This window comes from Pipistrellus kuhlii, unplaced genomic scaffold (assembly GCF_014108245.1).
Source record: "Pipistrellus kuhlii isolate mPipKuh1 unplaced genomic scaffold, mPipKuh1.p scaffold_m20_p_71, whole genome shotgun sequence".
NCBI lineage: Eukaryota > Metazoa > Chordata > Mammalia > Chiroptera > Vespertilionidae > Pipistrellus > Pipistrellus kuhlii.
Window position 1 is genome coordinate 633967 of NW_023425575.1, and position 27724 is coordinate 661690.

Below are 27724 nucleotides of genomic sequence, written 5' to 3' on the forward strand. Positions count from 1 at the left end.
TTAAAAAAAAAACCACTCCATAAAAACTTTTATATCATGTAGGTATTTTTAAAAAATATATATTTTTATTGATTTTTTTACAGAGAGGAAGAGAGAGAGATAAAGTATTAGAAACATCAATGAGAGAGAATCATCCATCAGCTGCCTCTTGCACACCCCCCACTGGGGATGTGCCCGCAGCTAAGGTGCATGACCTTAACCATAATCAAACCCAGGATGTTTCAGTCCGCACGCAGATGCTCTATCCATTGAGCCAAACCAGTTTTGGCTCATGTAGGTATTTCAATGGATGAGATTCATTAGTTGTAAAAGATTTCCAACATTCAAGGCATTTATAATGGTTTGTGCCAATGTGTACTTGCTGATGACGAAAAAGGAGAGGGCTGTGGATAAAAGAGTTCCTAGATTCACTGTATTTTTAAGGCTTTTCTCCAGTTTGACTTCTGTGAACACGAAGGTCAGTGCTCCTAGAAAAAGATTTCGCACATTCATTGCATTCATAGAGCCTTTGTCCAGTGTGAAATCTCTGATGATATGGAAGGGAAGTGCTCCTGATAAAAGATTTCCCAGAATTGGTGCATTTATAAGTTTTTTAGAGAGTATGAATTCTGTGATGAACACGGAGGTCACTGCTACTGTAAAAAGATTTCCCACATTCACTGCACTCATAGGGCCTTTCTCCAGTGTGCAATCTCTGATGATATCGAAGGGCAATGCTCCTGATAAAAGATTTCTCACAATCTGTGCATTTATAAGGCCTTTCTCCGGTGTGAACTTTCTGATGACGGTGAAGGTCAGTGCTAGCGCTAAAAGAGTTCCCACATTCACTGCATTTATAAGGCTTTTCTCCAGTGTGAATTCTGTGATGAACACGAAGGTCATTGCTCCTGGAAAAAGATTTCCCACACTTACTGCACTCATAGGGCCTTTCTCCAGTGTGCAATCTCTGATGATATCGAAGGGAAGTGCTCCTGGTAAAAGATTTCCCACATTCAGTGCATTTATTAGTCTTTTCTCCAGTGTGAACTTTCTCATGACAGTGAAGGCCGGTGCTAGTGCTAAAAGATTTTTCACAATTGCTGCATTTATAAGGCTTTAATCCAGTGTGAATTCTCTGATGGTGTTCATGAAGATGACTAGTCCTGTTGAAAGATTTCCCGCATTCATTGCATTGATAAGGCTTTTCTCCAGTATGAAGTCTCTGATGATTACAAAGGGCAGAGCTCTGGGTAAAACACTTCCCACATTCACTGCAATTATAAGGCTTTTCTCCTGTTTGAAGTCTCTGATGATTACAAAGGGCAGAGCTTTGGGTAAAAGATTTCCCACAATCACTATTTATAAGGCTTTTCTCCAGTATGAATTCGCTGGTGATGGGAAAGAGCAGTGCTACTGATAAAAGATTTCCCACATTCATTGCACTCATAAGGCTTTGCTCCTGTGTGCAATCTCTGATGATATCGAAGGGCAATGCTCCTGATAAAAGATTTCTCACAATCTGTGCATTTATAAGGCCTTTCTCCGGTGTGAACTTTCTGATGACGGTGAAGGTCAGTGCTAGCGGTAAAGGAGTTCCCACATTCACTGCATTTATAAGGCTTTTCTCCAGTGTGAATTCTGTGATGAACACGAAGGTCATTGCTCCTGGAAAAAGATTTCCCACACTTACTGCACTCATAGGGCCTTTCTCCAGTGTGCAATCTCTGATGATATCGAAGGGAAGTGCTCCTGGTAAAAGATTTCCCACATTCGGTGCATTTATTAGTCTTTTCTCCAGTGTGAACTTTCTCATGACAGTGAAGGCCAGTGCTAGTGCTAAAAGATTTTTCACAATTGCTGCATTTATAAGGCTTTAATCCAGTGTGAATTCTCTGATGATGTTCATGAAGATGACTAGTCCTGTTGAAAGATTTCCCGCATTCATTGCATTGATAAGGCTTTTCTCCAGTATGAAGTCTCTGATGATTATAAAGGGCAGAGCTCTGGGTAAAACACTTCCCACATTCACTGCAATTATAAGGCTTTTCTCCTGTATGAAGTCTCTGATGTTTACAAAGGGCAGAGCTTTGGGTAAAAGATTTCCCACAATCACTGCATTTATAAAGCTTTTCTCCAGTGTGAATTCTGTGATGAAGACGAAGATTAGTGCTCCTTGTAAAAGATTTCCCACATTCACTGCATTTATAAGGCTTTTCTCCACTGTGGCTGTGTTGGTTAGACGTTATCCCATGCACCAAAAAGTTGGCAATTACATTCTTGTTTGGGGCAAATGCTGTGTTTGCAGGTTCAAATCCTGGTAGGGAACACACAGGAAGCAGGCAATCAATGTTTAGCTCTAACATCCATGTTTCTCACTAGTCCTCTCCCTCTTTTTCTAAAAGCAAAATTTAAAAATTTAAAAAACCAAAAAGAGCATAATTCAAATTTACTAGAAGCTTTATTAAAGAAAAGTAAAAAGCCCTGACTAGGTTTGGCTTGGTGGATATAACTTTAGCCTATGGACTCAAGGGTCCTGGGTTCATTTCCATTGAAGGGCATGTACCTTGGTTGTGGGCACATCCCCAGTGGGAGATGTGCAGGAGGCAGCTGATCAATGTTTCTCTCTCATCAATGTTTTTAACTCTCTATCCCTCTCACTTCCTCTGGGGGGGGGGGGGCGATCAATAAAATATAAGTAAATAAATAAAATCTAGAAATTATAAATAAATAAAAAAGAGAAGGAAAAAAATGATATTACCCCCTACAGTATGAACTACAGGTATAATATGAGATGTTGGCAGATGACATGAATACATAGGAAAAAGTGTCAAGATCCCACTATGAGCTTCTGAAATTAAAAACAAATTTAGAGCCATGGCCACGTGGCTCGCTCTGTGAAAGTGTGGCCCGAATACCCTGAGTTTGTAGGTATGATCTCCCTTCAGGACACATGCAGGGGACAGCCAATGAATGCATAGATAGCAGATCAATGTTTCCCTCTCTATTTCTGTCTATCTCTGTCTCACTTCCTTTCTCTAAAATTAACAAATAGCTGGGACCGGTTTGGCTCAGTGGATAGAGCGTGGGCCTGCGGACTGAAAGGTCCCGGGTTCGATTCCAGACAAGGGCATGTACCTTGGCTGCGGGCACATCCCCAGTGGGGGGTGTGCAGAAGGCGGCTGATCGATGATTCTCTCTCATTGATGTTTCTAACTCTCTATCCCTCTCTCTTCCTCTCTGTGAAAAATCAATAAAATATATTAAAAATAAATAAATACAATTAAATTAACAAATAAAAATTTTGGGAATGTTACAGGATATGAAGCTCCTTTCTTGTAGGAATCTTCATGCATTGGGCCTCTCATCTCTCAATAATAACTCTAAATGTAAATAGTTTAAAGCTCCAATCAAAAGGTGTAGGGTAACTGAATGGATACAAAAACAAGATCCAACTATATGCTGTCTGTAAAAGACCCACCTCAGTCCTAGCTGATTTGGCTTAGTGGATAGAGTGTTGGCCTGTGGACTGAAAGGTCCCGGGTTCAATTCTGGTCAAGGGTACATGCCTGGGTTGTTTGCTCGATCCCCAGTGGGGAAGCCTATCAATGGTTCTCATCATTGATGTTTCTATCTCTCCCTCTCCATTCCTCTCTGAAATAAATAAAAATGTATTTTTTTAAAAAATAAGAGACCCACCTCAAAACAAAAGACACACACTGGGGAAAATGAAAGGATGGAAAAAATTTTTCCATGTAAATGGAAAAAAAAAAAAAGCTGAAATAGCAATACTCAGATCCAACAAAATAGACTTTAAAGCACCATGCAAAGTGAAATAAGCTAGTCAGAGAAAGGTAAATATCATATGATCTCACTTATTTGTAGAATATAATGAACAATATAAACTGACTAGAGGCCCAGGGCATGAAATTTGTGCATGGGTGGTAGGAGTGGTCTTTCAGCCCAGCCTGCACCCTCTCCAATCTGGGACCCCTTGAGGAATGTCCGACTGCCCATTTATGCCCGATCCCACCAAGATCAGGCCTAAATGTGCAGTTACACATCCCTCTCACATTCCAGTAATGTTGGCTCCCAACTGCTCACCTGCCTGCGTTCCCGATTGCTCCTAACTGCTTCTGCCTGGCAGCAATCACCTCCTAACCACTCCCCTGCCAGCCTGATTAATGCCTAACAGCCCTCCCCTGCAGGCCTGGGTCTCCACCCTCAATTGCCCTTCCCTGCAGGCCTGGTAGCCTCCAACTTCCCTCTCTTGCAGGCCTGGAACCTCCCAACTACCTAACCCTGCTAGCCATCTTGTTGTGACCATCGGTGTCCACAAGGGGGCAGGATGTTTGACTACATGGGGGCAGCCATCTTGTGTGTTGGAGTGATGGTCAATCTGCATATTATGCTTTTATTAGATAGGAAAGAGGCCTGGTACATGGGTGGGGCCAGCTGGTTTGCCCTAAAAGGTGTCCCAGATTGGTGGGGGGGGGAGGGGGAGGGTTCCCTTGGGGTATGGGGCAGCCAAGGAGAGCCTAGGTGCCTGTGGTGGTTTGCAGGCCAGCCACACACCTCCATCATCCCAAGCAGAGGCCCTGGTATCTGGCATTTACCGTATTTTTCGGACCATAAGACGCACCGGACCATAAGACGCACCAGTTTTTAGAGAAGGGAAATGAAGAAAAAAAGATTCTGAACCAAATAGTGTCCTAAAATATTTTGTGCATTAAAACCCAACATCACAGTCATAAACACATGTAATCAATCCTGTAAACAACAGCATTTAGAACCATTTAGAACCATTATTAAAAAATACAGTCAGCAAAAGACAAAATGTACTGTAAAACACAATAACAAGAGACTTCAGTAATAAATTAGAATAAAGTTGAAGGTTTATGGTAAAGGTTCTGCTTGTTGTTTTTTTTTTAAAATCAATCTTTATTGTTCATATTGTTACAAAGGTTCCTCATTTCTTCCCCCCTCCAGCAGGCTCCACCCCACCCTCCGCCCCCTCCCCATCCCCAACCGCCCTCACCCACAGGTGCAGTTTATGTTCAGTCTCTTCCTCCCTCCCTTTCCCCGACAGCAAATCCCCCCCAGATAGTAAATCAGTTACTTAGCATTTTCTCATATCAATAATACCACCACATGCCCAATGATACATTTCACACAAAAGACATTTCCAAATAGGTCAACCAGCCTCATCCAGGCCCCACCCAAGGCACTCACAGATCAACACCCCAGCCCTATACTAACTCAACACATCCAGATCTAAGCCTTCATCACTTGATTCAGCAGACCCTCAAGTTCCCACAAAAGTTTCCAGCCATGTCTGAGAGGCAGCCATGGGGCAGGGGCAGGCGAGGAGCGAGCTGTTCCGGGCCTGGCTGCTCCGGGCCTGGCCTCTGTTGCTCTGGTTCGTTCCACAACCAGCTGCTCCGGGTCTGGTCACCGCCGCTCCTGACCTATTGTAGTTGCTCTGAACCTGGCAGCCGCTGCTCCGGGCCTGGACGCACCGGACCCGGCTGCTGCGGGCTTGGCTGCTCCCAGCCTGGCAGCCACTGCTCCAGGCCTGGCTGCACCAGACCCGGCCGCACCAGACCCGGCTGCTCCCAGCCTGGCAACCGCTGCTCCGGGCCTGGCTGCACCAGACCCGACTGCTCCCGGCCTGGCCGCTCCCAGCCTGGCAGCTGCTGCTCCGGGCCTGGCCACACCAGACCCTGCTGCTCTGGGCCCGGCTGCCCCGGGCCCGGCCGCTCTGAGTCTGGCCGCTCCCAGCCTGGATGCTCCGGGCTTGGCTACTGCTGTTCTGGACCTGGCTGCTCCCAACTCAGCTGCTCTGGGCCCGGCTTCTCCGGGCCCGGCCACTCCGGGTCTGGGTGTTCCTGGACTGGCCACCCTGGGCTTGGCTGCCTCCGCCTCAGGCCTGGCTGTCACTGCCCCATGTCTGGCTGCTCCAGTGCTGGCTGTTGTTGCTCTGGTTCTGGCTGCTGCTGCTCTGCGGCCTGGCCATTGCTGCTCTGGGCCCGGATGCCACTGCTTTGTGCCTGGGAACTCTAGGCCTAGCCGCTGCTGTTCCAACATTCTGTGCTTTTTTTTTTTTAAACGCATTTATGTTGCAATGTTGGCTGGTGAGTTGAGTTCTGACTTAGTCTTTGATTTTTCAAGATCTTCTTTGTATTCATTCTTAAGTAATTTTAATATCTTTTGCTCTCACTTGATTTCTTCACATTGAGAACTTTGGTTTCTTCCTCCTTGTCCTGGGAGCTCAGCAGGTTGGCCTGTGGCACCCCTTTGTTCTCCGCGGGCTCCCGCGCTGCTCCAGCCTGTTGCCGTGGTCGGCGCAGCCCAGGAAGCAGCCCCCGGCCTTGGCTCCATTGCCCGGGCTCAGAGGTCGATGGCTCAGGGGCACCCCCCCCTTGGGCCCAGTCGCCCGGGTCCCTGCCGGCGCCCAGCTGGCTGGTGTCCGGCAGGGGCTCCTGCTCCCTGTCGCATTCCTCCAGTCTGGAGCTTTTTTTTTTTCTCCTTCCCGCTAGGGGAGTCTAGGATCAGAGTCAACAGACTGTCCTCTGTGCGCAGTGCGCGAGACTCTGGGGGCTCCGCTTTTCGCCACTCCCCTGGGATTCCGCCTCACAGTCCCATCTCCCCCTGCCCGAGCCTGGGTCCCCAGGGTCTGGTCCAGGACTGGGGTTCAGAGCAGTCCGGACTGAGGCTCAGCGTCGCCGGAGGCTTTGTTTCTTCACGCTAGGGTGATCCAGCATCAGAGTCAACATTCAGTCCTCTGCGTGCAATGTGCGTGTGACTCCGGGGGCTCTGCTTTTCGCTGCTCTCTTGGGAATCTGCCTCACAGCCCCGTCTCCCCCGCTGGAGCCTGGGTCCCCAGGGTCTGGCTCATAACTGGCGCTCAGCGCTGCCGGTTCGGGGGTTTAGCCCAGGCTGGGGGTTTTATTTCCTTCCTGCTAGGGAATGCCAGGCAGCACCCAGCCCTCTCTCCTCTCCGGCTGCGACCTCTCCACGTGCGCGTGCATGCGCGTGCGAGTGCGTGCGAGCGCACAGCATGTCTCCGTACCTTAGGCTTTTTTTTCAGCTCCTCTGATTTTCCTTCTGGTTTTCTCTTTCCTTCTTGTTGTAGAATTTTCGGTCAGTCGACTACCTGTAGCTCTGAGCGATGTCCACTCTACATTTTAGTTGTATTCCATTGAAATTGTTGTGTGCTGCTGTGGTTAGGTGTCTACCCGAGCAGCCATCTTGGACCCTCCAGGTTCTGCTTGTTTTATGAACTCCTCATCGCTAGAGTCAGAATCTAGAAAGCTCAGATCCTCATAACAGGACTTTCGTCATTACTGGTGCTGGTACCAGTATTTTCTTCTTTTTCTTTTTTTTAAATATATTTTATTGATTTTATACAGAGAAGAAGGGAGAGAGATAGAGTTAGAAACATCGATGAGAGAGAGTCATCGATCAGCTGCCTCTTGCACACCCCCTACTGGGGATATACGCGCAACCAAGGTACATGCCCTTGACCGGAATCGAACCCGGGACCCTTCAGTCCCCAAGCCGACGCTCTATCCATTGAGCCAAACCGGTCCCGGAATCCAGTATTTTCATATAACATATCATCTTCAGTCCCATCTAAGGCATTGCTGATGCCACATTTTTTGAAGGAATGTACAATGATCTCATCCTTAACTGAGTCCCATGAGGTTTTCACCCACTCACAAACTTGGGTAATAGTGGGCCTTTTCATTCTTCCAGTACCGGTAGGTGTAAGATCATGATTACCAGCAGCCATCCATTTGTTCCACTCTTCCCTCATAAACACTTTAAATGGTTTATTGATGGACACGTCCAGAGGTTGCAGCTGGCTGGTAAGACCACCGGAAATTACAGCTAAATGAGTTTTGACTTCTCTAAAGTTCTTTTTTGTAGTGTCGGTGATATGTGCTCTGAACTGGTCAAGCACTAACAAGGATGGTTTTTTTAAAAGCCTGCCTGGACGCTTGGACCACACTTTTTCAATCCAGAGCCTCATTCCCTTTTCGTCCATCCATCCTTTGTCATGGACATGCACCACGACTCCCCGAGGAATCGCTTCTTTTGGAAAAGTTTTCCTTTTGAAGATGAGCATTGGTGGCAATTTAGTACCATCTGCACAGCAGGACAACACAAGCGTGTAATGGGTTTTCTCATACCCTGAAGTTTTAACGGTTATAGTTTTTGCTCCTTTGTGGTCTACTGTTCTATTGGATGGCACATCAAAAGTAAGCGGGACTTCATCCATATTTCCAATCTGGCTTAGTTCAAATTGATTCTTCTTTCTGGCATCAATGACGAATTTGTGAAAAGACAAGATCTTTTCTTCGTATTTGTTGGGCATTTTTTGAGCAATTTTTGTTTTGGTGCGCATAGCAAGGCCAGATCGCTTCATGAATCTGTAGCACCATGATGGTGAGCCAGTGAAATTTTGAATTCCTTTTTCCACAGCAATGAGTTTTGCTTTATTTATGATCATTTTTGTGGAGACCAAGAAGCCATTTTCACGGTGATGTGTGATCCACTCCTTTATGTCCACCTCCAACTCTGGCCACTTTGCAGCATGTCCACGTAAAGTGTGCTTACTACTTTTCTCCAACTTTTGCAGCTGATCCTCCTGTTTCCTCCACTCTCTTATCATCTTTTCAGAGGGAGGTGGTCCAAAGTGTCTCTCTGCTGCCCTGTTGCCATGCTCCTTTGCATATTTTATAACTTCCAGTTTGAAACCAACTTTATATGTGCATCTCTTCTGGTTGGACATCTTAGTGAGGGGGCGGTACTGGTACCGGATTTCTGCAAAACCGTAATTAAAGAACTGTAGAAAATACCAATACGGTATGTCTTTTTAATCCTTCCCCCCATATTCCATCAGGTGCTCTCATATCTCTCCCTCCCCCCTCCACACATTTTATTGCAGTCAGGCCCCTTTGACACCTAGTATGCGTTTTTTGTCCGTTTTTCAGTGCATTAACAGACACAATAAAAAAATGGACAGTTACCGCATAAAAAACGCAGCAAAACTGCGTAGGTATATGCGTTTATTTTGCGTTTGTTCTGCAGCAGTTTTAAAGATGCGGCATGCTGCATCTTTTCTGCGTTAACGTCACCATACATCATACTAGTCAATGGGGAAAAAAACACACCGCACAAAAAACGCACAGAAAATGCATAGAAAACGCGTACTACATGCAGCAGAGATTTTAACGCAACAACACAGCTGCATATGTGTGAAAGGGCCCTCAGGCCTAAACACTGTATGTTACCAGTATAGTGGGGGCAAGCTATAGTAGTTTTCAGAATATTGCCTGTATACCGTATGCAGAGACTTTCTGTGATTTTGCAATAACATTTACGGTACTGTGTTAAAACACTTTCCAGCTTCTCACAAGGCTAAAAGCTGTCAGCAAAGTTCAGTGTTACCACTACAATGTGTAAACCCATAAATCATGCAGAGACTTTCTATGCTTTCTTTGCATAGTTTATGGGTATCTACACATTGTAGTGGTGAGAGAAGAGGCTGGAGAGTGTTTTACATTATGGTAAATGTTATTGGTTTGGTATCACAGAAAGTCTCTGCATACAATATACCGGTATGAAGTTTGTTGCAGTACAAACATTTTGACAGTTACCGGTATAATAGTATGAAGAGAAATTCTGACGTAGTGGCGTTATCAATCAGGGCATCCAGCGGAGGTCGGAGTTTACTGGTGGGCGGAGATCTACAGTACACCTACCCAGTAGTCAAGCACAGCAACAGAGGGCGGAGAGGAATGATTGAGGGAATAGACGCGGCATTCTTCCAGGCACGGAGTACGGGCCAGCAAGGGGTACAGGCGATGATTACGGTTTGGATTACGCAGTTACCGTACACCGCACCTGGGCTGACATGGAGATATGGCTGCAGCGAGGGCATGGAGGCTGACTACCATACATGGGAACTCCTCTACCACTCGGGGTTTACAGAGCAGGGCAGACACTCTGGGCACGGAGGAATGGACAGTGGCTGCAGCAAGCACACAGAGCCGGGCAAGGACACACAGACCACACAGAGCTGGGCAAGTAAAAAAACTTTTTTTTTAAAGTATATGTGTAGGCTATATTTGGACCATAAGACGCAGGGACTTTTTCCCCCCACCTCTGGGGGGAAAAAAGTGCGTCTTATAGTCCGAAAAATACGGTATTTATCTTCTACAACAAACTTTGTAGCCTGGAGTGGAGTCAAGCCTCCTGCTTGCTCCATGGACACAGGCAGTTCTCTTGGGATTTATTCACCTTCTATAATTGAAACCTTGTAGCTATAAGCAGAGGCCTAGGCAGGCAAGGGCAGGTGGAAAATGTGACTTCCTTCATCGCTGGGGAAACCCAAGCCTCCCACCTGCTTTCCGTGGCCTCAGCCATCTTTGTTGTATTTGCATATTCACTGCTGATTGGCTTGTGTGTAGTGGAGGTATGGTCAATTTGCATATTACTCTTTTATTAGATAGTATGAACAAAAAGAAAGCCAGAGGGGGTAAAATATTACAGAATATAATATAAGTAATCCTATTGTTTGTAGATTTTTAATGTTTCCTACAGCTTTTTTATAAGTATATTTTATTTATTTTTTACAGGGAGGAAAGAATAAGGATAGAGAGTTAGAAACATCGATGAGAGAGAAACATCGATCAGCTGCTTCCTGCACAGCCCCCACTGGGGATGTGCCTGCAACCAAGGTACACGACCTTGAATGGAATCAAACCTGGGACCTTTCAGTCCACAGGCCAATGCTCTATCCATTGAGCCAAACAGGTTCCTGCATATTTCCTACAACTTTTGTGATACAGTTTTGGTAACCCTATCTAATAGAGTTATATGCAAATTGATCATCACTCCCACACACAAGATGGCTGTCCCCATGTGGACCCAAGATGGTGGCTACAAGAAGCTAACAGCAGGGCCGAAACTGGTTTGGTAGGAGGCGGCTGATCGATGATTCTCTCTCATTGATGTTTCTTGCTCTCTCTCCCTCTCTCTTCCTCTCTGTAAAAAATCAATAAAATATATATTAAAAAAACAAAAAACCAGCCTAAAGATGTAGAGGCAATTTTTCCAAAATTTGTACAAAGGATCAATAGGAATATAAAAAAAATGCTTTTTCTCACTAATCATGAAGGAATCTAGTAGGCTCCTTGTCACATAATAATCACAAATCCCTCCCTAGGAGTTCAGTACAGGAGGTGTTGTGATTGCAGAAAAAGAAAAGGGAAGAGCAAACAAACCAGACCTCCCAAGAACAGCAGGGCCCACAAAACTGAAAGCCAAGCAGTGAGGCCAGAGCACATCCGGGGTAAAGAGCATGAAGATGTATAATGTCAAATCTGGGACTCTGTTGAGAGTGAAAGTCTTACCCAGTGAGGATAGAAGTTCAAAGTTCTCCAGCATCACATTCAGGTACAGCTGTCTCTGACCCTCATCAAGGAGGCTCCATTCCTCCCTGGAGAAGTACAGGGCAACGTCCTCAAAGGTCACACCAACCTGTCAGAATGGAGACAATTGATTATTCAGGATTTTTAAAATATTATTTTAGTTGTAATCCCAATTTGGTCCTGGGAGGGTGTCTGCATAGCATCCAATTATACCATAGCCAATTTTAAACTCCTAGAATTGAAACTACTGAAACCAAAATTGTATTTCTGAGAACATACAATCCTACTTCTTACACATCTTCCGTGTCCTCAACCTCCTCCACGGCCTGGTTATGAGGACACCAGGCCCAAATGCCACTGCAGGCTGATCTCTCATCACAGTCCCATCACTCAGTTACTGCCCTCAGGTACAACAGAGGGTCCAGGCCCTGGGAAGGTATGCATCTAAGCTCTGGGCCATGCCTGCAGGGCCCCAGCCTTCCCACCAAGCAATACCCCTGCAGTCTCCCAGATCCTGCCTCCAAGACAAAGCCAAACCAGGGCTGATGCTTCACCCTTAATTCTCCAGGCCAGGTCCCCAACACCATCAGCTCCCACTTCCTCTTCCTCCAGATGTGCACACACTGGGTAATGCTTATCCCCTTCCCATCTTCAGTCCCAGGTTCACTCCCTCAGCTCTGCCCCCTTCCTGCTCCAATGCCACTGGGTCTCGCTGGGCTCCCCCATGAACTTGGCACATGGCATGTGAAGAAGCTCGTCTTCCAGCGGGTCCAGGACCACCCCAGGCCCCTGAGGGACCCCACAGCCGGGAGGGAAAGCCCCCATGAGACTGTGACGGCCTCCCTGCAGCCTCTGATCTGCCCGCCAATCCTCTCACCCACACCCTCAGGGGAACCTTAGAGGCCGGTCACCCCTGTCCTCTCCGCCCCGCACTGGCTGTGTCCTCAGAAGCCACCGCGCTCCTCCCTCCCCTCCGCCTTCCTCACGGTCCTCCCCGCGGGCGGAGCTGCAGGAGGGACAGGCCCGCACCGGGCTGTGGGGTGCGGGGTGAGGAGGCGGGGGGGGGGGGGGGGGGCTGGGGGACGCGCACTCACCTCAGCCCCGCGCCTCGGGGCGGGCGCCGCCATCGGACTGTGTGCGCGGAGCCCGGGGTCGGCGGCGGGGGAAGCGGCCTTCGCGGGAATGGCGGGGCCTGTCCGGGCCTCGGAGCGGGTCACCCGGGTGCGGACACCGGGCTTCACCCCCGCGAGTGCGCTGTGGGCGCCGCCACTCCCGCGCCTTCTCTGTGGGGGCATCGCCACCGGGACCCAGAGGTCTGGACCCACTTCCAAAGTAGCTGGGTGAGTCACAATGCCAGTTCTGAGGACGCCGGAAGTCCCGCCCGGAAACATCTTTTCTGACCCTTCATTGGCTAAGCTGTTGGTCTTCCGCGCAGGGTTTTCTGGGTAATGTAGTCATTGAGTCCAAGAAAGTAACAGGACCTTTGTGGGACCCAAGAATGATGTGAGCGGAAGTGGAGGCTGTTTCTGCTCAACTTCAGCCCGAAGTTAGAGGTCTAAAGAAAGAACGAAGCATGTATAATGGAATCCAACTCTGAAGACAAAAGAATTTCAAGCAATTGCCTGTAAACCTGGCTGTTTAAATTTTCAAATTTCCGTCTTTAAAAATAAAGGTTCTTTTTTTATCCTTAAAAAAAAAAAAAAAAAGTAATAGGGTTCTTTTCCACATCGCTCCTGTAGGAAACACGGAGATCAACACTACAAGCTATGAAATGTCACGTCCTCAGGAGAGACGTTGTAAAAATGGCTAAAGGAAGTTATCTTTTTCTGGTGAAGGGACTTGATTCCATTTTGATGAAGAAATTATCTGGTCTGGCCAATGTCACTGAATGGTTTAGTGTTGTCCAATGAACTAGGAGGTTATCCTTCAATTACTTGTCAGGGTACATACCCAGTTGGGCTTGATCCCCAATAAGGGACGTGCCGGAGTCAGCGGATCAATGATTGTCTCTCATCATTGTTGTTTCTGTCTCTCCCTCTCCCTTCTCCTAACTCTCTCTGAAGTCAATTTAAAAATATATATATTTTGATTTTTAAAAAATATATATTTTATTGATTTTTTTACAGAGAGGAAGAGAGAGGGATAGAGAGTTAGAAACATCGGTGAGAGAGAATCATCAAACAGCTGCCTCTTGCATACCCCCTACTGGGGATGTGCCCTACCAAGATACATGCCCTTGACCAGAATCAAACCTGGGACCTTTTAGTCCGCAGGCCAACGCTCTATCCACTGAGCCAAACCGGTTTCAGCAGAAATCAATTTTTAAAAACCCATATTTAAAAGTCACACACATTATCTATGATCCTAATATAGCACTCATAATTACAGAGGAATGCCTGCATTAAAGTGTCAATTATTTTATCATACAGATGACCTATTCACACCATCATATATGTATTTGACAAATATAACCTAAAAATGTAGGCCCAGCCTTTGATATAGTAAACATGGAATTCTCTTGTTTTATTATAATTTTAACTTCATTTAAAATAAATAAATTTTTGAAAAAGTGGGAGAGTTTGTGAACAAAAACGGACCATAAATGAAACCTGGCTTATTCCCTGGAGGCCTGAGTGGCAGGCAGCCTGAGCAACTCAGAGACTTAGGGTAAGGCTGAAATGAAATCCAACTAAAAGCAATTCATAGTGATAGTCACATCCTTGAGTAGTATTTTTGCCTAAGGAACATCAATCTTCACCTTAACTGAGCCTATCTCGAATCTTTTTACATCTTGGATAACATACCTGATAACATGCTTTTTAGAATAATAAATAATCAAGAATGTTCACTGGGCCCTAGCTGGTTTGGTTCAGGGGATAGAGGATCAGCCTGAGGACTGGAAGATCTCAGGTTCGATTCCAGTCAAGAGCACATGCCCATGCCAGGTTGTGGGTTCTATCCCAGGCAGAGGGCATGCAGGAGGCAGGCAATTAATGATTCTCTTTCATCATTGATGTTTCTCTCTCCCTCTCCCTTCTACTTTAAAATCAATAAGAATATATATTTTTTAAAATAATGTACACTGGGCCAAAAACAGCCTGCTTCAGTGGATAGAGCGTCCGCCTGCAGACTGAAAAGTCCTGGGTTCGATTCCGGTCAAGGACATGTATGTGCCTTGGTTGCGGGCACATTCCCAGTGGGGGGTGTGCAGGAGGCCGCTGATCAATGTTCTCTCTCATTGATGTTTCTGACTCTCTGTCCCTCTCTCTTCCTCTCTGTAAAAAATCAATAAAATATTTTTTTAAAAATTTTTAATTATTTCTAAAAATAATAATAATGATAATAATAAAATAATGTACACTGGGCTTGCTGGCATGGATTCAGATTGCTAGCCCCTCAGATATCACGGTTACATTGTAATTAGCTCTTTTTAACCTTCTCATTACCTTTTTTCCCCTAATACTGATTTCAGAGAGGAAAGTCGAGGGAGAGACAGAAACATCAATTATTGAAAGATCAGTCAGCTGCCAAGAACCAGGTGACACAGGCTTTATTAGAGGAGAGACCTGCCGGGCTGTCTAGCAAAGAGAGAGCCGCAGCCTGAGCAGCGGATAGAAGTCTTTTTAAGGAGAATGAGGAAGGCATGAGGGCTGGGGTGCTTGGCAAGAGCTGGGTGGTTAGCCAATGAATGCATATGTCCATACAAGGTGTTCCTTCTGGGTTGGGGCTGTATCACATTTACAGTAAGTCATGGCTATTCCAAGGACTGGTGGGTTTATCCAGGAAAAGGTGAGTCTATCAATGATGAGAATCATCCATTACTGCCCCCTGCACACCCCACCCTGGAGATCCAGATTCCCTCACAGGTGCGCTGCCCGGGAAGTGAATCCTGAGCCAAACCTGACAGGCATCCTAATGTGATCTTGGTCCTACCCCATATAGGCAGCTGGTGTATGTGGGTGGCAGAGCAGATTTTTGTGGATGACCTGCTGCCCTCCCATACTGCCAGCAGTATTGGAATAAATGTTCATCTATGATTCAACCCTGTCTCTGCTTTATCGGTTCACGTAGTGACAGGCTGACCGGGCCCATTAGTTGTCCAGTTGCATACCCACTCATGGACAAGAAGCATGTGTCTATCATTTTAATTTATGTCCAACCCTGGAGGCACTCCTCCCTTTGCTTTCTCCTGCCTCCCTAATCTATCACCCATGTATTTCACATAACCCAGTTATGCCTCCCCTTTTGGTAATAATGTGTAAAAATAAGTGCAAAATTGCCATTTCCCAGAGCATTGTACCATACCATTTGTTAGGGTTGCTGTGGGAAGAATGCACAAGGCCAAAAGGGGTGAAGAGTTATGAATTTATTATATCATCTGGAAACCCAGATAGGCTGAGCCCCCAATGGGAGCCAGCTGCAAAGACTGGGAGTCAGAGGTTTTTAAAGGACTCTAGGTGGGCTTTTTCTGGGCGCAGAATTCTCTGTGCAGGTCTGGATTGTGGGTAAGTCTGGAGGGGAGAGATAATGGTCTAAGCCAGAGTCGGCAAACTCATTCGTCAATAGAGCCAAATATCAACAGCCAAATATCTTTTGAGAGCCAAATTTTTTAAACTTAAACTTCTAACGTCACTTCTTCCAAATAGACTGGCCCAGGCCGTGGTATTTTGTGGAAGAGCCACACTCAAGTGGCCAAAGAGCCGCATGTGGCATCGCGAGCAGAAAAATACTTAGGAAAAGCAAAGTTCTCTATTTAAAAAAATATATATATTTTATTGATTTTTCACAGAGAGGAAAGGAAAGGGATAAAGAGTTAGAAACATTCATGGGAGAGAAACATCGATCAGCTGCCTCCTGCACACTCCCTACTGGGGATGTACCCATAACCAAGATACATGCCCTTGACCAGAATCGAACCCGGAACCCTTCAGTCCGCAGGCCTGACGCTCTATCCACTGAACCAAACCAGTTAGGGCAGCAAAGTTCTCTATTAAAATGGAATGTAAATCTATGGTTACTAGGAAAGCTGTGAAGAACAGGGACACATTAAAAGAGGTCAGGAAGCAAGTACACAGTGACGGATATGGTCAATATTATAAGTATAATGATAGTTACAGTGTCATGCACATGTCAAGATTTACGAAACTCTATACTTTACACATGTAATTTACTCATTATAGCTTTTGTAAAAATGGTTCAAGATAAAACAAATGTACATTCACCTAGTTTAGAATTACAGGTTTGGCAAGTCTATATTCAATCCATATTCGAATGCTCTCTGGGCGAGTTGCATCTCAGTGAAAGAAAATGTAACAAACAATGAAGACCCCACCTGAATGCTGGCTGGGTCACAAAAGCCACATCCCTGGACTACAGACAGCCTTTGTCTCCATCTTTGTCTTGCTCCCAGAGCACCAAAGGCTCTGATGGGAACAAATGAGAAGCTACAGGAACCCACAAAACCTCTTGATTACAATCAATAACAATGACCGCTCCACAAAAGATAAACATGCCTGGAGCCCTCAGATCTGTGTCCACACAGATCCTGTAGTCTTTTCTTCAACTTAATTCCTTGGTGCACATTTAGATGAGGACCATTCCATCTAATGGGCTGTGGTCCTGTCCAACAACAAGTAGGCCAGTGTTTCTGCAGTTAAAGGTTTCCCCTCACTGCGATGGTCCACTAACCAGTGACCATCACCCATGCAATTGTAGGCAAGAGGGCACATTACCCTCTGCAAGATCTGGACAAGAGATTCCCTTCAATTCCCTTCCAATGTATTGGCATCCCTTGAAATCTAGGAAAAAATTCATGCTACAAGACCTACTTGAGGTTGTCACAGCTACCCCCCCTTTGATGTGATCTCGGTGTCTCAAAACACCCATCTTCACATGAGGACTAGAGAGTCCACAGTGTTTCCTAGGAAAATATGGGCAATAACGTAAATTTGGCAAAAACTGTTAATTTTTGCACCATGTTTCCCCAAGGGCAAAAATATTTCAGACCCCATAAATGTTTTTTCACCTGATCATGCTTGGAGAGGCCAGATCTCATTATAAACTAGCCGTAGAGTAAAGAGCATACCCCAGATTAAAAAGACTTAGGAAAAAGCCTTCATTATTTTACAAACCAAAGAGACCTGAGACTGGCCGTTCTCCCATTGATGACTTAGGCACTCCATAAATTCTTCATTAGCATCTAGGAAAAGTGTGTCCCTGACAATGGCAATCAACATTATCTTTACTGGCGCCAATAGCAATCAGTCCTATGTGGCAATTCATGACAAGGAAACAAGTAAGAACTAAGGACTCAGGTATTCCTAATTTTCTTCAACAAATCAGACAACAGAGTTAGCTTCCCTGGGCACATGAGGATGGTGATTGATGCCATCTGTAGGGACCTTATAGGTGGTTCAGGTAAAATACCTTCAGGAATAGAAATATGCAGTGATACAGATCTGGCAGAACATCTCTGTATGTTAGAAAGTGCAACACAGATACATATGATACAACATAAAAACAAACACAACAATATAGTCACTTGAGGGGACTTTATGTAATGTAGGTGATTAAATGTATGAGATACAATTCAGACTAAAAAGATTTCACACATTTTCTTACACTATTGCGAAGACGGAACTAAGAGACATTTCCTTCACTTCTAAGAATTTTCTCACATTTGGACTCATAGGTGCAGAGCCAATTTAAAAATTTGGCTGAGGGACAGCTCACATTACTTGCACTCATAATGGCTTTCTCCAGTGTGAACTCTCTGATGATACAGGAGATGACTGCTCCTGGTAAGAGATTTCTCACATTCACTGCATTTATAAGGCTTTTCTCCTGTGTGAACTCTCTGATGACAAAGAAGGTACCTGCTGGTGGTGAAAGATTTCTCACATTTACTGCACTCATAAGGCCTTTCTCCAGTGTGAACTCTCTGATGAAGATTAAAATCACTGCTCCTGGCAAATGATTTCCCACATTCACTACATGTATAAGGCTTTTCTTCAATGTCAAAACTTTGATTATGGAGACCACTGCTCTTGATAAAAAATTTCCCACATTCACTGCACTCGTACGGACTTTCTCTGGTGTGAAATCTCTGGTGGCAATGAAGGCTATCAATTCTCGTAAAAGATTTCCCACAGTCACTGCATTTATAAGGCTTTTCTCCCGTGTGAACCCTCTGATGACGATGAAGCTCACTGGTGGTGGCAAAAGATTTCCCACACTCACTGCATTGATGAGGTTTTTGCCCCGTGTGGCCCCTCCGATGGCGACAAAGGGCATTGCTCCTGGTAAAAGATTTCCCACATTCTCTGCACTCATAAGGACTTTCTCCAGTGTGAAATCTCTGGTGATAATGAAGGCTATCAATCCTCTTAAAAGATTTCCAACATTCACTGCATTTGTAAGGCTTTCCTCCAGTGTGAAGTCTCTGATGGCGACGAAGGGCAGCGTTACTGGTGAAAGAATTCCCACACTCACTGCACTCATAAGGCCTTTCTCCAGTGTGAAATCTCTGGTGACTATGAAGGCTGTGCATCGTTGAAAAAGATTTCCAACATTCACCGCATTTGTAAGGCTTTTCTCCATGTTCAGAATGAACGCCTGAAAACTGGGTCAAGTAATTTCCACATTCACAGCCAAGAAAGCACTGACTTCCAGCATGGACACACTTGTCCTGAGTAAACGTGTGATTGCAGCCAATGGCTTTGTTATATTCTGTCCTTTGAGACTTCATCCCACATTTCGAAATATCTTCTGGCCTATCTCTGGTCTGAGCAGGCTCCCCACAGGTGAAATGACTCTGGGACACATGGCAGCTGTGTGCAGGTGAGATCCTGTCCGCGCCTCTAAAGAAAGCTTTCTCTCTCACATGCTGCTGGTGAAGTTTGGCACTGAAATAAAATCCTTGTGCACAGGCCCCACACCTCAGCAGTAACCGTCTGTGTTGATTTCCCGGCAGCTCAGTCAAGTGAAAAATGTTTCCCAAGACGAGACCACAGCTCTCACAGGGGTGGCCCTCCTGGGAAGACAAGGCTACCTTGGGATTCCTTGCCTGTGACACTCTTACAGAAACCTTCTGCTCAGACGGAGCCTCCACATTCTCTGTGCCACAGCAGCAACCTGAACAAAAGGAAAAGCTGATGAAGTACATTTGACCTTATGAAAACAGAGTATCTTCACCACAAATGTTTATCTGTCACGACTAGGCCTGATTCCATAAAATGATTTTTAAGACAAGTGAGTTAGATCCTGAGGAAATGGCTGCTATACATTGCTTGGCCCTAAAGTCAGTCAATGGTGAAAATCTCACCAAGCGAGGGACAGAGCACAGGATGGGATAGAAAGAAGAGAGGAAGACAGAAACCAGTTTGGCTCAGTGGATAGAGCGTCAGCCTGTGGACTGAAAGGTCCCAGATTTGATTCTGGAATAGGCATATACCTTGGTTGTGGGCACATCCCCGTGCAGGAGGGAGCTGACCGATGTTTCTCTCTCATCGATGTTTCTAACTCTCTATTCCTCTCTCTTCCTCTCTGTAAAAAATCAATAAAATAGATTTTAAAAAAAGAAAAAAGGAGAGAAGAAGGGTCTGCTAGTTGTTCCTCCACAAATGGTTTCCTTTAGGACCTTTCATGCTGGTGAAGTGAATCTATGTAGAATAATTTGAATGTAAAATAAAAATCAATTGCATTAGAGCAGTAAAAGGTGTGCACTGTAAGGATCTGCAGGCATGGACCAATGGTGGAGGGCACTAAAGAGAGACCGGTGAAAGAGGTAGAGGTGAAAAGTTTAGAAAGGTTAAGTTATCCATGGACTGGGAATCCAAGTAGAGTGAGCACTGATCATTATTAAAACAGTCGTTGGCACAGTGTCAACAATAAACAAGAACAAGTAGAATTGGGTGAGGAATGGGCAATGGTAACAAAACACCTGTTGAACCAAATGGGTTCCTAGTTATGAATGTAACAAAGCCCAGGTGTTTGGTTACAGCCTGTTGCCAGAGGCCAATTCCAGCATGTCATAATTGCAAGAGTTTCATCAGAAGGTTGATGGAACTTGGGGACTCAACAAGGGCGGAGTCACATATGTTATAACCTGTTGGGAATGGCTAAAGATATTTCCCCAAACCTAAAAAGAATTATTGTTTCCTGCCAAACAGCTCAGGGCATCTTAAATATATTTTATTGATGTTTTTACAGAGAGGAAGGGAGAGGGAGAGAGTGTTAGAAACATTGATGAGAGAAATATCAATCAGCTGCTTATTGCACACCCCCCACTGGGGATGTGCCCACATCAAGGTACATGCCCTTGACTGGAATCAAACCTGGGACCCTGAATCCACAGGCCAACACTGTCCACTGAGCCAAACTGGCCAGAGAAGGGCATCTTAATCTACATGCTATTGCCTCCTACTGGCCAAATTCCTGAAGAGGTGTAGGCTATTCCCCAATCTGACAATGCTTCTGTACAAAACCCTACCCTTTGAAGTGTATTATCTCCACCTTGCCTTAGGACAATTTGTGATAATAAAACGCAAGGGGTCCTGAGACAAGAAGAACTTGGTTTCCTCAGCCAGTCTCCTCTGACCCCCAATGTCCTTCAAAATTATCTTTCATCTCTGGTCTCCTATTTAATCTATCCTCAACTCTTCTCCAGATTCCAAAACCCTTCTATTAATATATTTTATTGATTTTGTACAGAGAGGAAGGGAGAGAGATAGAAACATCGATGAGAGAGAGTCATTGGTCAGCTGCCTCTTGCACACCCCCTATTGGGGATATGCCCACAACTAAGATACATGCTCTTGTCCGGAATCGAACCCGGGACCCTTCAGTCCCCAAGCCGACGCTCTATTCATTGAGCCAAACTGGTCTCGGCTCAGAACCCTTCTAGATGCCGGATCAAGACCCACTGGCATCAACGTCCAGCAGCCCATTATTCAGGCAAAACCGCCTGTGTCCACTGTGTCTTTTATAAAGTCATGTTTCTACTGTGATGCAGAAATGATTCTTCTGCTTAATTCCCAATTGATCCATTGCACAGGGTAAATGACAGAAATAATAGAAGAAACATTGAAAAAATGGATGGTCAGCAATGTGGTACAATAGCACAGCACAGATGAGATCACAGCAAAAGACCTATGTGAGTAACATCAGCAAGATGACAGGATCAGAGATATGAGAATCTTTCCCCATCCCAGAGTAAATAGACAGTTATAAAAAAAACTCACAGGAGTGCTAGCCAGTTTAGCTTACTGGATAGAGTATCAGGCTACAGACAGAAGGGTCCTATGTTCGATTCTGGCCAAGGACACTCGCCCCGGTTGCAGGTTCAATCTCCAATGGGAGTGTGCAGGAGGCATCTGATTAATGATTCTCTGTCATCATTGATGTTTCTAACTGTCTCTCCCTCTCTCCTTCCTCTCTGAAATCAATAAAGAAATATATATATCTATATATATCTATATAGATATATATATTAAAAACCCATAGGAAATGGGAATAGGAGTACAATGAAGCCGAAACCGATTTAGTTCAGTGGATGGAGCGTCAGTCTGCGGACTGAAAGGTCCCAGGTTCAATTCCGGTCAAGGGCATGTACATTGGTAGCGGGCACATCCCCGGTGGGGGGTGTACAGGAGGCAGCTGGTCTATGTTTCTCTCTCATTGATGTTTCTAGCTCTCTATCTCTCTCCTTTCCTCTCTGTAAAAAATCAATAAAATATATAGTATATTTTTTAAAAGAGTATAATGAAGACAAACAGTAATACAGAAAATCAAATAAGGACAATTGCATAGTAAGAATACTGGAAAGATGTGGTGAACAAATATATTTGAAGATAGCTACAGTCAAAAACAATGGTCAGAGTTACCTCCATCAACCATTATGCTTCTGCTATCATTGACCATAGTGACCTGTTATTAGAAAAATACTGGAAATATTGATTTTAAAAACCACAATATGGCCCCAGCCGGTTTTGCTCAGTGTCCAGAGCATAGGTCTGTAGAATGAATAGTCCCAGGTTCAATTACAACCCTAGGGTCCCAGGTTGTGTGCTCGACTGAAGGTGTGCAGGAGGCAGTTAATAAATGATTCTTCTCATCATTAATGTTTCTATCTCTCTCTTCCCTTCCCTTCCTCTCTGAAATCAATAAAAAACAACCACAGCCGAAACCGGTTTGGCTCAGTGGATAGAGCGCAGGCATGCGGACTGAAAGGTCCCAGGTTCGATTCCGGTCAAGGGCATGTACATTCGTTGCAGGCACATCCCCAGGAGGGGGTGTGCAAGAGGCAGCTGATCGATGATTCTCTCTCTCTTCCTCTCTCTAAAAAATCAATTAAAAATATATATATATATATATTTAAATTAGCCTGTTATAAAAAAAAAATCAAAACAAAAAAAAAAACACCACAGAATACCCACTTCAGAGTGGCTCAGTTAGTTCGAGCGTGATCCTGTGACCCGAGGGGTCTTAGATTCGATGCCCAGTCAGGGCACATATTAGTATGTAGGTTCCATTTCCAGTTGGGACACATGTGTAGACAACCAACTAATGTTTCTCCCTCACACTGATGCCTCTCTCTCTCTCTTCTTCTTCATCTCCATCTCTCTTCCTCTCTATCTTGAATTGAATATATATTAAAAAAAATATTCCAGAGTAGCCAAATAAAAATGAGAACTCAAAAGGGTCTAAAGACAAAGTAAATGAAAAGGCAGCCTACCAAAGCTCATGTATAAAATTCAGAAAATGAAATTCTAAGAGGCAATTTTATAGGGATAAGTGCCCACATTATTTAAAAAAAATCTCCAAAAATTCTGGCACCTCAGAAAACTAGAAACAAAACAAGAAAATAAACCCAAAGGTTGAAAAAGAAACAAATAATAAATATTAGAACAAACATAAGTAATAAGGAAACAAGACAAAATACACAAATACCTAACATGTATTTTTTGAAAGATACAAAATTGGAAAAACTTGCTGAAACAGTTTGGCTCAGTGGATAGAGCGTCAGTCTTCAGACCAAAGAGTCCCAGGTTTGATTCTGGCCAAGGGCATATGCCTGGGTTGCAGGCTTGAGCCCAAGTAGGGGGCATGCAGGAGGCAGCCCATCAATGATTCTCTCTCAACATTGATGTTTCTCTCTCTCCCTCTCCTTTCCTCTCAGAGATCAATTAAAAAAAGAAAAAGAAAAAAAAGAATGAAATACAGATAATCCTCGAGTTACATCAGACTCAACGTACGTCGTTTTACAGTTGGTTACATCGCCATCCCCAATTTATTTATCTATCTCCCATTTATTTATTTTTTAAAAAAAAGTCCCATAATTTTACGTATGTACATATGTGCTTTATGTTTTTTATTATTTATTTACCACAAGTAAATGTTAGGAATTGTTACAACACATAAATCTAATAAGTCTTGTTTGAAAACTACACAATGCTCAAAAAAAAAAAAGTTAGGAATTGTTATCTTTCTTTTAAGTTTTTTTTTTTATTGTTTCACTTCATTACTGCCGTGTATGTGCTCCATGTGAGTGACGGAGGTGTAGGGGGGTTAGGTGATTTGGGTTAGGAGGTGTAGGTGATTTTCACTTAACGGCGAAAATCAGTTACAACAACGTAGAAATGGATCTCCAACGTAACCCGAGGATGTACTGTATGCCTACATGAACCATGTTTTAACACTGCACAGGAAATAAGGCTTTATTATTCCCTTTCATGTGTGACTTTTCTTATTTTTTAAAAAAATTTAAATGTTTTTCTTTATTGATTTCAGAGAGGAAGGGAGAGGGAGAGAGAGAGAGAAACATCAATGATGAAAATCACTGATTGGTTGCCACTTGCACACCACCTACTGGAGATCAAACCCACAATGCAGGCATGTTCCCTTGGCTGGAATTGAACATGGGACCCTTCAGTCCATAGGCCGACAACCTATCCACTGAGCCAAACTGGCTAGGGTTATGTGTACTTTTCATAAAAAAATATGCAAGGTGGGACGAAAGAATGTTTACAGTTGTTGATTTTGAAAATAGTCAGGGCTACTTAGAATCTTATGTTGGCGATTACCTTCATTTAGTGCATTCCATTGTTCTTGTGGAAGCTGATACACTGTGAGTAGTCATGTATGTGTGTATGTAAAAATGTTTATTAACCTGTTAACCTGGGAGTTCCCTTTTTAATGACGCAACCTATAACGGGTGCGTATTCTTTCACTAGGACGTGTCATATTATTTTTTTTTATTTATACTTAATGAAAATAAATGAAAAATATATATTTTTTCGTTTATTTATATATATAAAGCACAAAGGAAAATACAAAATTACAAAAAAAAATAGAAAAGAATACCAACAAAAAAAAATGGACACGTCAAATTATTGTAAAAAATTATAAATTTTACAAACAATGATAAAGATTACAAAAAATAGCTGAAACCAGTTTGGCTCAGTGGTATGTCAGGGGAAGGTACCTTGGTTGCTGGCCCATCCCCAGTGGAGGGTGTGCAAGAGGCAGCTGATCGATGTTTCTCTCTCATCTCATTGATATTTCTAACTCTCTATCTCTCCCCTTTCCTTCCTCTCTGTAAAAAAAATCAATAAAATATTTTTTTTTTTAAATTACAAAAAATATATACCGTCCCTCTTGGGGCGCATCATATATTTCAAGGACGTATTCATACGTCCTACTCGTTCCTGATATTGTTTACGTTTGACGTATTTAGAGGTCCCGCTCGGTTAACAGGTTAAAGTGATTTTATTAGTATTATGTTCTAATCCTATCCAATAAAACAGTAGTATGCAAATTAACCACCACTCCACTACACCCACAAACCACGCTCACAAGCCAATCAGAGTGAGTATGCAAATTAACCACAATGAAGATGGCTGCAGCCTCAGAGACCAGGAGGGAGGTTTGGGTTCCCTTGAAGCCAAGCTTTCCACATACCCTAGCAGGCTCAGGCCTTCATTCAAGGGTACAAAGTTTCAATTATAGAAGGTAAATAAATTCCAACAGAAATGGCAGCAGCAGGAGCTAGAAGAGCAGGAGGCTAGGGTTACTCCCGGCCATGGAGGCAGTCAAGCTTTTGCAGCCCTGGCCTGCCCAGGCCTTCACTCTAGGCTACAAAATTTCAATAATAGATGATACATAAGTTCCAACTGAAATTGCTGCCACCACAGAGCGAGCAGGAGGCTTGGCTACGCTCCAGGCTACAAAGTTTCAAGTGTAGATTACCTTTATTTGGTGCATTCCATTGTTCTTGTGGAAGTTGATACACTGTGAGTAGTCCTGGCAGGAGGAGGGAAGCCCAGGTCCTGGCAGCCAGAGGGAAGCCCCAGTCCCAGGAGCCAGCAGGTGGAGGGGAGGGAAGCCCCGGTGCTGGTAGCCAGTGCAGGCAGCCAGGGGAAGGAAGGCCTACCCTTGCATGATTTTCGTGGATCGGGCCTCTAGTTTGTAATAAAATGTAAAGGTGAATCCTATACATGTTCAATAGAAATCATATCTTAAAGCTAAAAAAATACTGTATTGCTAAGCACTAGTAACAAGCACCTGAGCTTCCTCGAAAAATGGTGGCACTAGACCTGCTGAATGCACCTTTGCCAAAACATGGAATTTATATAAAAAAGGAGTGTGGGAAGCAATATCTGCAAAGCACAATTAATCGCATGCAAAAATATGTGTTCCTGTATGTAATACACAGTTAATATATAAAATATACAAGGTATTTAAAAGACTCTTTCACCAAAAAAATACAGTTAATAAACAGGATAAGGATGTAGAGACAATTCTTTAAAAAGTAGGTACAGCTCTAACCGGTTTGGCTCAGTGGATAGAGCATCGGCCTATGGACTAAAGGGTCCCAGGTTTGATTCCAGTCAAGGGCAAATCCCCAGTAGGGAGACTGAAGGAGGCAGCTGATCAATGATTCTAACTATCTATCCCTCTCCCTTACTCTCTTAAAAAAAAAATTAATTAAATATATATATATTTAAAAATAAGTACAAATATCCAACATGAATATAGAAGACAGGCTTCCTGCAACACTACCAACCACAAGTCCTATCCTGTGAATGTAGTCCAGCGAGGAGAAGTGGGACTTCAGGAACAGAAGGGAGGAGGGGAAATAGACCAACCCTCCCCAGGATAGCAACTACCCAGGAAACTGGATCAGACAAGCAGAACCACAGTATACATGGGAGGACAGCACACCCTGGGGGATGGGGACTGGGAAATCCCAAAGCCAAGTGCAGGTCACTGGTGACAGTGAGGGTCTTACCCAGCGAGGATACAAGTTCAAAGTTCTCCAGCATCACATTCAGGTACAGATGCCTCTGAACCTCATCCAGGAGGCTCCATTCCTCCCTGGAGAAGTACAGGGCAACGTCCTCCAAGGTCACGCCAACCTGTCAGAATGGAGACAATTGACACCAGTGTTGTCTCTCTGAGAAGCAGTAATTGTACTCCTTGCACATCTTCCCCGCCTCAACCTCGTCCAGGACACCCAGTTAGTGTGGACACCAGGCCCTAATGCCAATGCAGGCTGCTCTCCCATCACAGTCCCATTACTTACTGGGATTGCCCTCAGCTGAGCAGCTGGGTTGGGTGGGAAGGATTGGGGGAGGGGAGGCAAGAGAGCAAGGCCATTTAAGCTCTGGGCGATTCCTACAGGGCCCCAGCCTTCCTGCCTAGCAATTCCACTGCAGTCTCTCAGACCATGCCTCCAAGACAAGAGTGAGTTTATGCTTCACATTTAAGTCCCCACACCAGGTCCCTGGAACCATCAGCTCACACTCCCTCCAGAGGTGCACACACTGGGTAATTTTTATCCCCTTCCCATCTTCAGTCCCAGGTTCACTCCCTCGGCTCTGCCCCCTTCCTGCTCCAATGCCACTGGGTCTCGCTGTGCTCCCCCATGCATTTGGCACATGGCATGTGGAGAAGCCTGTCTTCCAGCGGGTCCAGGACCACCCCAGGCCCCTGAGGGACCCCACAGCCGGGACAGCCCCCGTGAGGCTGTGACGGCCTCCCTGCAGCCTCTGATCTGCCCGCCAATCCTCACAGCCACACCCTCAGGGGAACCTCGGAGGCCGGTCACCCCTGTCCTCTCCGCCCCGCACTGGCTGTGTCCTCAGAAGCCACCGCGCTCCTCCCTCCCCTCCGCCTTCCTCACGGTCCTCCCCGCGGACGGAGCTGCAGGAGGGACAGGCCCGCACCGGGCTGTGGGGTGCGGGGTGAGGAGGCGGGGGGCCTGGGGGACAGGAACTCACCTCAGCCCCGCGACTCAGCACCGGCTC

The 27724-nt window shown here is 44.9% G+C and overlaps 2 protein-coding genes across 5 annotated transcripts in view; both read right to left on the reverse strand.

Annotated features, from left to right (window-relative positions):
- The window catches only part of LOC118710225 (zinc finger protein 850-like), a 133698-nt gene that overhangs the window by 52378 nt on the left and 53596 nt on the right, over positions 1-27724 (reverse strand). For 2 of the 4 annotated variants that reach the window (XM_045575943.1, XM_045575944.1), the window contains 2 exons: positions 23406-23408; positions 16488-18621 (listed from right to left, as the gene is read on the reverse strand). The exons of the other annotated variants lie outside the window; for them this stretch is intronic. In XM_045575943.1, the coding sequence (XP_045431899.1) occupies positions 18151-18621; positions 23406-23408 (474 nt within the window). In that variant the 3' untranslated portion in view covers positions 16488-18150. Of the gene's footprint in view, positions 1-16487; positions 18622-23405; positions 23409-27724 lie in introns of those variants that run through there. 4 annotated transcript variants of the gene reach the window in all.
- Positions 93-27613, reverse strand: LOC123651690 (zinc finger protein 658B-like). The gene is given in 4 exon segments (XM_045575995.1): positions 93-1337; positions 1339-2293; positions 11400-11526; positions 27490-27613. Coding segments are annotated over 3 exon segments (1734 nt in total). The 5' UTR covers positions 11434-11526; positions 27490-27613; the 3' UTR covers positions 93-592.